Below are 12,303 nucleotides of genomic sequence, written 5' to 3' on the forward strand. Positions count from 1 at the left end.
CTTCAATGTAATCCGGTTGAAGCATCATACTGATTGGATATGGATATGGATCCACTTTGATAAGATCCAGATCCATGCTAATGACAGCGTCAGGATCTTATGCAAATGATTCTCAAGGTTATGGTTAACGGGTAAACAAGTTTTTCCGGTTCAACTTGTTATTGCTAGGGGCACGTTTGGAAGAGAAAGATGTAGGAAAAGTTATACAAAATAGACCTTTCCAAATGGGTGAGACTTTTTCGCTGAGAAAGTTTTGCTTAAAAGTACACTTTTTTATAGGAAACATTGCTCCATTAGGGGTGGTGAAGGAATATTTTTTATAGTAAACATTGCTCTTGTCAAATTTGATCATCAAATCTCATATTTAGGTAATCAAAGGCACACTAAAGTATCTATAATGTATAGTAAGCCAATCACTGTTTTCTAGAATAAGGTTAAAAACAATATGTTTTCACATACATCTTGTTTTTTAAATTATCTTTAAAAGAGTGACCATTAGCTCCTAAACGATTTATGCCCTAAATCATCCTACAAACTTCAAAAGAAAAATAGTTGGAGTTAATTTTTTACTTAATTCTAACTTGTACATGTATTCATCATTGGCGTCGGTTTTTTATCAGAAAAATGTCAAATTTAATACAAGTTTTCTGCTAAATAGGATATAAAGATTGCATATATGAGTTTGGATTAAGCAAACTACCCGAAACTTTGTTCTTTGAAACCGTTTAGAATGGTTTAGGAGATACTCATTACTCATTTTTAAAATGTTATTTTGACAATTTATCTAAAAAAATGTCGAACAAAATCTTTTTAAAAAAATGAATTTTTTTTAAAGGCTTTTATGCAATGTCCTACCTTTTCCTTGATATTTCTAAAACGGCCCCACGCTTTCTAAAATTCTCAATACAGACCCATGGTTTTTTAACAACATTATCATATAAAGACTAGGAATTACTTTTCGTAATAAAAAAATGTATAAATTTACAAATAAGTTATTATTTTACATTTATATCATAAAGGGACATATTTGCTCCTACTATTGAGGTTCTCCAACGCAGATCAAATGATCAACTCCAAAACATGTTTTAAAATTAGATTCCTTTATAGCTGTAAGTTTGCTTTTATAAATGTTTTTTTGCATAAAAGTTTCTCTTTATTATCTAAGGGTAGTTATGTCATTTTATATAAATTAAATTGAGGTACACGTAGGCTAACTGGGTGAATGTGGCAGTGGGTCTGTTTTTATCAATTTTAAAACAAAAAGATGGATTTGATTCAGTCTAGTTGCATTTGGTAAGCCAAAACCATATCAGATTATAATTGGATGAGGATTTGGTTTTGGTTTTTAACTATCAAATCCTGTAAATATCCAAATTTGACATATCCTAATCCGTTTACATTTGAAAAGATGGATTTGGTATGAGCTCTTTTCCATCCTAATCTGAACCCGAATTGGAATCCTTTTAGCCAACATCCGATTAATCGGATATTATATTAGTAACATCCCATACATCCCTAAAATTAAAGGATACTAAGATCTCAAATCCATGAATGTTTGGTTTGACAACCCTTCTCCTTATCGGACTAAAAAACCACTGTTTTTTTAAGTTTTGGGGTTCTTTGATCCTCGGATTTGACTCTTTGTTCACTTAAAGACTTCAATCCGTTTGAGCCCTACGCCAGATCAGACCTTAAGCATAAATATGTAAGGACATCAAACACGCCCTAAAAGTAGGGGTGTCAACCGGCCTGGTTTACCCCACGACCCGAACCAAACCCTAAAGGGTCCAGGTATGATGATAAATAAGAAGACCCGATTAAGACTTGGGTCTGATTAATTCATGGACCCAGGTATAATTTGTGAAATTTTATACCCGACCCGAGTTCTGATTAAGACCTGCATTTTTTCAATGTAAAAATGATAAAAATATAGTTTTACCCGGTATGGTCCGGGTTTAGTTCATGTAGTTCTTATAGGGTCCGGGTATGATTTTTCTTATAGTGGACCCAATTAGACTTGAGTCTGGACCCGGGTATAGTTTGTGAAATTTTATACCCAACCCGAGTTCCAGATTAAGACCTGCATTTTTTCAATGTAAAAATGATACAAATATAGTTTTACCCAGTATGGTCTGGGTTTGGTTCATGTAGTTCTTATAGGGTACGGGTATGGTTTTTCCTATAGTAGACCCAATTAGACCTGGGTCTGGACCCAATACTATATCCAAAAATCTGGTTCTACCCGGGTCCGAACCAAACCCGAGCCATTGACACCCTACCTAAAAGTAGCCATCCACCCCTGCTTGTGCACCAACTAAATTGATAAAAATCTTTAAAAGAAAATTGAAAACATTCATATCATATGAAAAGCATGTGATCTAGAACTATAATTTTATAAGCATAACAGCTCTCTGTTTACCTCAACTTGAATTGTTTAACACCTAAGAGCATGTGAGCGACTTGACTATTAACTTGGTTGAATTATTAATTATCCAGGAGGGTGAACAGGTTTCATGTGAACCAATGAATTTATGAAAGAATTAATACAAGACAGAGCTACCTTCTAGCTTAGATTTTACATATTACATCAAAAGGTCTTTGATCAGATTCATTCTTTTTTGAGTGATCAGGTGGAACCAAACCCAGACCTTATTTGAGTTGAGATGATGATGCTACCCAGTTCAATTGAACCCACCATAAGAAAAAACATACACAGATCCTATGAGAATTACATGAACCAAACCTAGACCATACTTGATAAAATAATATTTGTTTATCTTTTTATAATAGAAAATTATGAATCTTAGTCGGAACTCTCGGTTCGGGCTCTAGTCTGGTATGAAATTTCACAAACCATACCTGGGTCCATGTATTAATCAAAACTTTTGTTTTCGAACCCGATTCTAATTGGACCTTCTTATTTGTCACCAAAGCATGATATAGGGTTTGTTAAGGGTCGGGTTCGGGTCAAACCCGACCTATTGACACCCCTAACTCTAAACATTGACCATTAACTCCAAGTTAAATCTCAGTTAAATTAAATCAAATGACAATATTACTTGGGGATAAATGATTGTTTTTCGATTCGAAAATGCAAAATAGAAAACTCAAAGAAATCACCTTTATCTACATTTTTGATGCTAATATGAGGCCTTTTTTTGGCTTTTTCCATAAAAAAGAGGGCCCGTATAAAAAAATGGTGTTTTCTATAAACATTTGAAACCAGTAGATAGAAAGAAAATAGGCTCTAGATTAGCCGCCTGTATGTAAATTACTTTTTTTTTATTGCAAAAAGGTGAGTCTCACGTGAAGCCACCAACCCGTTGGACCGCCTGTTTTACCAAGACCACTCAAAATCCCTGGAGAGAGAAAGTGGGAAATTCTAGAGAGAGAAACAAAGCAGAAGGGCACCAACCATACTTGTCTTCCCCAAATCCCCACTATTTCTCCAACCCTCTTCTGTATCACCCAAAATCTCTGGAGGGAGAAAGAGAGAGAATTCTAGAGAGAGAAACAAAACATAAGGATCCCCAACTGCTGCTGGCTTCTTACCTTCAGAGAGAGAGAGAGAGAGAGAGAGAGAGAGATTGTGTGTGCTTCTGTGATACAGTGAGGGAGGGAGGCTCTGGGCTTTTCAGGGAAAGGGGATTTAGGAAGAGGGGATTGATTCGGGCAACACCCCAGGGGAGGCAAGTTGTAGCATCACGGCTGTGCATCGAGAAATCCGTTCCCTTCTCCATGAGCGAGCCGCCCGGCGACAGAGGAACCTCCTGCCCGCCTTTTCACTGAACACACACTCCTTTCACGGCGGCCGCGGCGCCCTGCCTTCCGAAGGCGGCAGCCCCTCCGATCTCCTCTTCCTCGCAGGAGGCGGCACAGGCGCCCACTTCCGCCGGGTCCTCTCGTTCCTCCCTCCCTCTTTCCGCAGGAATCCGGGAGGGTTAGATAGTTTGCTTTGTTAGAAGTAGCTACTCGAAGAATTAACAGGGGAAACAACCCAAAGAGAAGGAAGGAAGAAGTCTTCCCGTAGGAACGAAGATGCTGAGCATCAAGAGGGTTCCGACTGTGGTCTCCAATTACCAAGAAGGGTGCGGACGGAATTGTCTGGGGAAATGCTGCCTCTTAGGTAATCTCTCTCTCTCTCTCTCTCTCTCTCTCTCTCTCTCTCTCTCTCTCTCTCTCTCTCTCTCTCTCTCTCTCTCTCTCTCTCGATTAGGTAGCAATACCCATTAATTTTATTCTGGTCTTTTGGGTGTTTTGGCATAAATTTGCAATTTTGAGAAATGTCACGTAAATGATTTTGGTTTTTTGGGAGGTTTTGGCTAGAAATTTTACAGTTTTATGAGAAAAACTCAGATTTTGATTTTTTTTTTTGTGGGTTTTGATTGGAAAAACTGTTTCTTTCTTTGGTGCTCTGTTAGTCTGATAGGTTCATTACGGCATTAAACTATTTTTGGATTACGAGAGAGTTAGTGATGCTGAATCCATGGTAGTTGTGGATACATGGGATGGGAGATTTGGGTCCTTTGTTCGTAATTTGCATCTGTAGACATGATTCTGATACTGTGGTCCATCTCAGATTGATAACTCCATTTGGGTAGTTTATATGTTATACGTATAACCTGAGTAATTGCTAGAAAAACGAACTCGTGCCTAGTTTCACGCTGAGATTCTAGCATCTTAGAGTTAGAGGTATCTGTATCTGTCTATGTAGGAGCCAAGTTTCCTTTGTACACTTTCAAGGGGGAGAAAGGCAGGAATGGCGGGGAGATGAAGGATACCCCCTCGGACGGGACTGGAGAGATATCCTTCGATACCATTCTCATGGGAGAGGTAGTATTCATATTATGAAATGTTTCCATATTTTTCTTAATTTTTGTTGAAGTTTGAAGATTCGTATATTGACTTGTTTATGTATGGAATCCTTATAAATTCCAGTGGGAAGATCGAGTGAGCAGAGGCCTCTTTCGATATGATGTCACTGCTTGCGAAACGAAGGTGCCTTTTCTCTTCGTCAACTTTCTTTTTCCTTGTTACTTGACTTTGTTTCTGAGGTTATGGAGCCCACAAGTATGCATTAACCTATACACACTGCTTATGGTGGGGCTGATTGTGATAGCTGGTCTGGTAGAGTTACAGTATTTTGACTGAGGGTCTTGAGTTCAAATCGCACATGGGGTATACCCAGCTTGCCTAGATAAAAAATATAGTCCCCAGTATCTTTTTTGGCAATTTCTCACTAAGGATTGTTTTTTTTAGTTTTTTCGAAAAGCAGTTCTTTGGGAAAAATCTCAGAATTCTGAAAATTTAAAAAAATACAAAGAATTAAAAGAAATAAAAAATGAAAGTTTTCTATTAATTTTTCTTACTAAAATATAAAGAGACTGATATAAAAGTTTTTAAAAATACAAAAGAAAAAAAAAACATAGGCTTAACATACATAAAAAATTCAAAAATCTTGTGATATTTATTTTCTGCATTATTTTGAAAATATCATGATATTTTGTGGATTTCATTGGCTTACCTAGAAAGGCTGTTAATGTCGCCATCTTTTCAAAAATATCGTCCATACCAGGACCATGGCTGAAATAAAGCTAATGATAAAAATGAAATAAATCAAATTAGAAGGTAACTTGTCAAAATTATAAGTATCGATGTCTCGTTGGAAGCATCCTAGCTTATTTTTAGTGAGAAGCATATTTGAGTAGATGCATTTCTCTATGGCCTATGCCTTCATTTATGGTATATGTCTTTGTAGAAATGGCAGGCACATTAACTGAGTACGGTGCTCAATTGGATAACTGGATGAATTTGCTTAAGCTTTTAATTAACACTGTTGTCTTCACATAAACAAAAGGCAATGCATGTGTCCATGTGTTTCTTATTGTTGGTCTGTTGGGGGTGTTGGAAATAGGTGATACCTGGGAAGTATGGTTTTATTGCTCAGTTGAACGAGGGGCGTCACCTTAAGAAAAGGCCAACAGAATTCAGAATTGACAGGGTCCTGCAACCGTTTGATCCCAATAAGTTCAATTTCACGAAAGTAGGACAGGAGGAGGTGCTCTTCCGCTTTGAAGAGGAGACTGGAGATGATAATGATTGTAGAATGCAGTTCTTCCCCAGCTCTTCCATATCTGCTGCTGTGAGTCCAAGTGTTGTAGCTATCAATGTAAGGAACCTATTCATTGTGGCCTTTTTAATTTTTTTTCCTGAATTCAAATTGTGATGTTATCTGGACCGTGATGCAATTTAAATTCTCTAATGATGAAATTTATTCACTATGATCTCTTTATTTTATTCTTTTGTCAATTAAAACTTAAATGCATGTGGCACAATGGAAAGTTCCTGATAGGTAATCTGGAAACAACCCTCGGTGGTTGTATTTGGAAATTGGTGGATAATATTTGGTAGGCTTACCAAAAGGCAATAAAATTATCCCGCAGGGACGCTGAACAACAATTGAAAGTGCCAATAGTCAGATCTGTTGTCATCTACAGCTGCCAAAACTGTCTAAAGCTTGAGTGGTTGCATATTAGTAGGAAAACTCTTGGTTTCTTCTGTTGTCCTCTGTTTGACATTTCTTTTCTTTTGCAGGTGAGCCCTATAGAATATGGTCATGTACTGCTTATTCCTCGTATCCTTGAATGCTTGCCTCAAAAAATGGATGAGGGGAGCCTGTTTCTTGCACTCCACATGGCTGTAGAGGCAGCTAATTCATTCTTCAGAGTGGGTTACAACAGCTTGGGTGCCTTTGCTACCATCAATCATCTTCATTTTCAGGTACTTTACATTTATGTCATTGCCATGTCTTTTGGAGTAGTTATCCCATAACTGCAAACAATTGCATTTTTTTGTGGTCAGCAGCAAGAGCATAAGTTACACTTATGCATACATTCAATGTTATACAATATAAACAGTTGAGCTTAGTGATTTGTCTTAGCAAATATTTGCCTTGATTGTCTTGTACCTGAACTCTGTCCTGGATGTGTGTAAACGTATGCAGGCTTACTACTTGAATATTGCTTTCCCTGTTGAGAAAGCACCTACCAGAAGGCTAACCAGAAAATCTGAAAATGGTGTTAAAGTATATGAGCTCCTCAACTACCCAGTGAGGGGTTTGGTTTTCCAAGGTGGAGACACTCTGCAAGGTCTTTCCCATGTAGTTTCCACATGCTGCTTTTGTCTCCAAGACAACAGCATCCCCTTTAATCTTCTCATTGCAGATTCTGGGAAGCGTGTTTTCCTCTTTCCTCAGGTAAATAAGCAAGTTTTTTTTATCATTATTTTCTTATCGTTCATTAGGATAGGAAAATGGGCTATAGTAAGAATGCTTTTTGAATGGATGAAAATAGTGCTATGCTGAGAAACAAGCATTGAGAGAGGTCAGTCAAGAATTGCTGGACACACAAGTGAACCCTGCTGTATGGGAAATTAGTGGCCATATGGTGCTCAAGAGGAAGCAGGATTTTGATGGTGCATCTGAGGAGTATGCGCGGAAGCTGCTTGCTGAAGTGTCTCTGTCAGAAGAGAGATTTGAAGAGGTGAAGTCATTTGTATTGGAAGCAGCATTTGGAAATGGTGATGGCACCATGGCAATCGAAGTGTCTGAGTTAACCGAGGGCATGGGCTTTCTCAAGAATGTTGCAATCAAAGGTCTGTCTGGAGTGGTACTTGATAAGGAATGCCTTGTGCACCGGTAGTTTGATTTATGGGTATCTGAAGAATGCCTTGCGCATCAGTAATATGATTTATGGGTGGTTTGATGCCGTCTAGTTCTGTTATGTTAATGTATTCATGGCCCTTTTCTTTTATGGAGTAGCCTCTTTAGCCATTAGAGGTCTATCTGTTGACTAATATTTGGCTGTATGCCTGTATCTATGGCTTATCTCTAAATAAAAAAGGACTACTGAATAATGTGGCCACCTAGTTCTAATTTGTGATGTGACTTCATTGGTCATTCTCTATGCATTTCATGTTCTGAAGTACTTTATTTGGCTATGATTGTGTGTTGCTGATTACTTTTCCATTTAGTATAGTGCTTTGTCGTTCTTTGGGCTTGTACTAAAATAAAGGAGTTGAATTGGATTTAAGCTTCCCCAAGAGACAAGATTCAAGCGGTCAGAAAACTCATCTGTTGACTAATATTTGGCTGTATGCCTGTATCTATGACTTATCTCTAAATAAAAAGGACTACTGAATAATGTGGCCACCTAGTTCTAATTTGTGATGTGACTTCATTGGTCATTCTCTATGCATTTCATGTTCTGAAGTATTTTATTTGGCTATGATTGTGTGTTGCTGATTACTTTTCCATTTAGTATAGTGCTTTGTCGTTCTTTGGGCTTGTACTAAAATAAAGGAGTTGAATCGGATTTAAGCTTCCCCAAGAGACAAGATTCAAGCGGTCAGAAAACTCAGCTGTTGAATATAATAAATAGAAATTACAATCTTTTCTAAATTGGTGATAAGTGGGTCATCGTTTTGTACCTGTCCGAAAACAAAATTGTAAATGAGGCTCCAAGCAAATCATGACTTTTTACCGTGTTTCCTTTTGTCAATAAAAGCTAATGAATATCCAACGAAATTGTTGTTAATTTGCAATTATTCTTTTGAAAATGAAACTGATTCATTTGTTGACTATGTTAACGAGGTATAGAACCTTGTGATGATGCTAGGAAGGCTTTCATGTAGGATTTCAGATCTGCCTACTGGTCCAAATAAAACGTGGTCTTATCTAACAGTATTTGGCTATTGTGATACATGATTGACTGAGCAGTAGGGAACTTCATCTCGAATCAAAAGATTTCTTGTATTTTGAGTGGTAAATGAGTGCATGGTTGTGCAGTCGTGTTGTTACTATGAACCAAATTCTGCTGCTACATGTAAAGGGTATGGCAGTTTTTTCTGTAAAAAATTTCCATCTATTTTGATGTGTCCTACCACCTGCCCGCGTTGCAGCATCTGCAGATATTGACTTGGTTTTTAGACTATTTGTTAGTCATTAAATATAACCTGATTGTACGTCAAAGATTCTTGATGAATATAATATGATCAAGGTTCTACAACTTGAAACCGTTGCAACGGTTACACCCAAGAGGTCTTTGGTTCAAACCTTCTTAGTAGCTTAGCTTGCCACGGTTTGCCTAGGCAAGAACAAGAGGGAAACCACATACTAGGAAAGTGGACGTCAGGCTGGCCTGATCCCTGCCCACCAAATACCTGCACCCATTGGCCTGGGTTTTGTGAGCTGATTTCCCATCTGGTGAGGTTGGGCCCTTTTGAGCCCGACCAGTGAACAGACTGAGCTGGGCCAAGCTCCATGGGATGTGGCTTTGGTACTACCCAGGTGCAGGGTGTTTGCTTGTCAGGCCGGGTCATGCCCAACACTTCTCAGCCCAAACACAGACCATCTCATATCGGGTATCCTCCCCTGCAGTACACTAAGGTAGGGGTGTCAACAGGTCGGGTTTGGTTCAGACCCAGGTGGAACTAGACTTTGTCCAGATTTTTGGGTATGGTATTGGGTCTGGACCTGGGTCTATTATAAGAGAAACCATACTGGGATCTGATAAGAACTACATGAACCGGACCCAGACCATACCCGGTAAAATAATATTTTTTATCATTTTTACATTGAAAATTTGTGGGTCTTAATCGGAACTCGGGTCGGCCGCAGGTCTGGTATAAAATTTCACAAACTATACCCGGGTTCATGTATTAATCGGACCTTCAGGTCGGGACCTGGGCCTTAATGAGGTCTTCTTATTTCTCACCATGACCATATCGTTGACACCCTACACTCGGGAGGGCTTATAATATTGCCAGAATGATTGCTGAACACGCTAAACTTATGGTTCATGGTCCATGATACTTAGAAAGAAAACTTAAAAATTCTGCATGGTTGAGATTGAATTAGTCTAATCCACCTTGTTTGAAGTGGAGATTTGGAACATGCTTGTGGAAGCTGCATGATGGGACTTATACCGGCTCTGCTTATTGCCAATGACAATTTTTTACAAAAGAGTGCTTTGGACTGCTCTCTCTCTCTCTCTCTCTCTCTCTGTGTACTCTGATCTATGCACAATCACCATCTAGATTGCGGTTGTTTTGCTCTTATGTTTCTCTTTTGTCTCTCCCATCCAATATTCTGTTGGATGTATTTTGGTAATGTTAATGGTGAATGCTCACTCTCTCTCTCTCTCAAGAATAAGGTATTTGAAATCCATATGCCGGATGCTGCTAGTGGGGTTTCTGGGTGTTGGGAGTCGTGATATTGACAAGTCATCCCTACCAGATAACCAGAGTCATTTTAGGGTGATAGCATGGATCTTTGGACGAATCATAATACAGCATTTTTAGCAGGGACAACATTCAGTTGCCATGGGGTTCACAAAATGCGGTCACATGATTAGTCTCCATGACCTAATGCATGAGCTATATTTTTCTTTCTTGTGCACTGCAATTTCTCTACTCCTTTAATAAATTCTTTTGTCTCTCAAGAAAAAATGTATGAGCTAAGCTATCATTGGCTTTCAATATATGGTATCTTGCCTGTATAATTTCTCATCTATTTATAGATTTTCCTCACTTTGTTACTTATTCCACATCTTGGTTAAGCAGTTACCGTTTAAGCGTTGAGGTGCTATTATCGTGTTTCATTTAAATTCTATTTATTATTTTCACACATTTTGAGGACATTCGCAAGTAAAGAGTGTAACGACCTTAAATTTACATAAAAAAATCTGGATTTTTTTTAAGGACTAATTTATAGTTCTGCTCCAACCTTACCAAGCACTAGAGGCCTGAGCGCAAGAGTGAGCATGTTTTAGCCTCTTAGTACGAGGTTCAATAAGAAATTACCAAAGACAAGACCTTTTGTCAAAAATCAAATCATTATTTTATTTTTCAAATGCTAAATATAACCCAAAGATATGAGCTCATCATAGATTTAATTTCACCGTTCAAACCATTTATTTCAAACAATAATGTAAAATAAATAGTTTGAATCACCATTCCAAATATTAAAATCCAAAATTAAATTTTACAAACTTTAAATGTGCACGTCTATAAAGTCTAAACACCATTCACACGTTTAGAAATCCTGGCCCATAAAACCATCACCCTTGCCACGCCAACCCACCATTTCTCTCCATCAATAAAATTGTAAATGCAAGTGAAAATTCACAATTCTGGGTACGAAATCATACATTTAACAACTGTAAAAAATAAAGTATAAGTTTTACCAAAAACCTTGTTAAGAAACCTTTAAACATGTAAAACAATATAACACAATTTTATCATCCTTGCATATCAAATTAATCTAACACAATGCTAATTAAAGCAAATTTCTAAGAAAGGCAAGAATCATAAAGAATTTTTATTTGGTCTCTAACAAATGGAAATTAAGGCCTCCCCATTATAGTTAGGGATGGCAGTGGACCGGGGGAAAGTGGTGCCCCGCCTCACCCCGTTTGGACCGGGGATGAAGGGTATGATACAGGGACGAAGGTTTAAATCTATCCCCGTTCAGGGATGGAGGCGGGGATGGACGTACCCTTTTCCCCGCCCTGCCCCGTCCCCGCCACGATCCCCACCCCGTCCCTGCACGGGGGTGGATGTTAAAATCCATCCCCGCCAGGGATGGAGGCGGGGATGGAGGTTCTAATCTTGAGGCGGGGCGGGGGTGGAGACCTTGTCCCCAGCCCTGCCCCACTGCCATCCCTAATTATAGTCGAAAAAAGTAGGCACCCCATGAAGCCCCAATTAGAGCTGTCAACGGGTTGGATCTGCGTTGGACATCTGACCTGACCTGACACAAATTTGAATGGGTATGAGCAACAAAAATGCTAATTCGAACATTATTCAGGTCGACTCAAACCAGACATGAGTAATATGTGGGTTGGTTTTGGGCCATGGATGATGAACAACCTTTCTAGAGATGTGGGTCATTTGGGCTATGATTTTTGTAGGATCCAACTCGGCTTGACATGTGTGTTTTATATGTTACTAAGTATTCAGTGAATATAAGTTTTTAAAATTGTATAGATCCCTTTTGGATTTTATTTTCTTGACCATACAGAACCCGAACCCGAATCTGGTAGCTAGTTATTTCCATCTTAAGCAAGGCTCCCAAACGGGAAATAGGGTCCACTCATCTCTACCTTCATACCCTAATGTCATATCCTCAGTGAAATTTCTTTGTTGCAGGTTATTGTCATCATCAAACGATTCAAACCTGACCCAACAGATGTGATCCACATGCTCTGTTTAGTGAAGTTTGGCATTTTAATTGATAAAACCCCA

The 12,303-nt window shown here is 38.5% G+C and overlaps 1 protein-coding gene across 1 annotated transcript; it reads left to right on the forward strand.

The window, feature by feature from the left end:
• The first annotated feature begins 3,355 nt into the window (after positions 1 to 3,355).
• Positions 3,356 to 7,933, forward strand: LOC149832036 (GDP-L-galactose phosphorylase 2-like). The gene is made up of 7 exons (XM_090014275.1): positions 3,356 to 4,126; positions 4,715 to 4,833; positions 4,939 to 4,998; positions 5,915 to 6,169; positions 6,595 to 6,780; positions 7,004 to 7,255; positions 7,353 to 7,933. Exons 1-7 carry the CDS (start codon positions 4,039 to 4,041, stop codon positions 7,698 to 7,700), a joined length of 1,308 nt encoding a protein of 435 aa, XP_089870401.1. The 5' UTR covers positions 3,356 to 4,038; the 3' UTR covers positions 7,701 to 7,933.
• The last annotated feature ends 4,370 nt before the right edge of the window (positions 7,934 to 12,303 follow it).

The sequence above is a fragment of the Nuphar pumila genome, chromosome 7 (assembly GCF_984573655.1).
Source record: "Nuphar pumila chromosome 7, dmNupPumi1.hap1.1, whole genome shotgun sequence".
Taxonomy (NCBI): Eukaryota; Viridiplantae; Streptophyta; class Magnoliopsida; order Nymphaeales; family Nymphaeaceae; genus Nuphar; species Nuphar pumila.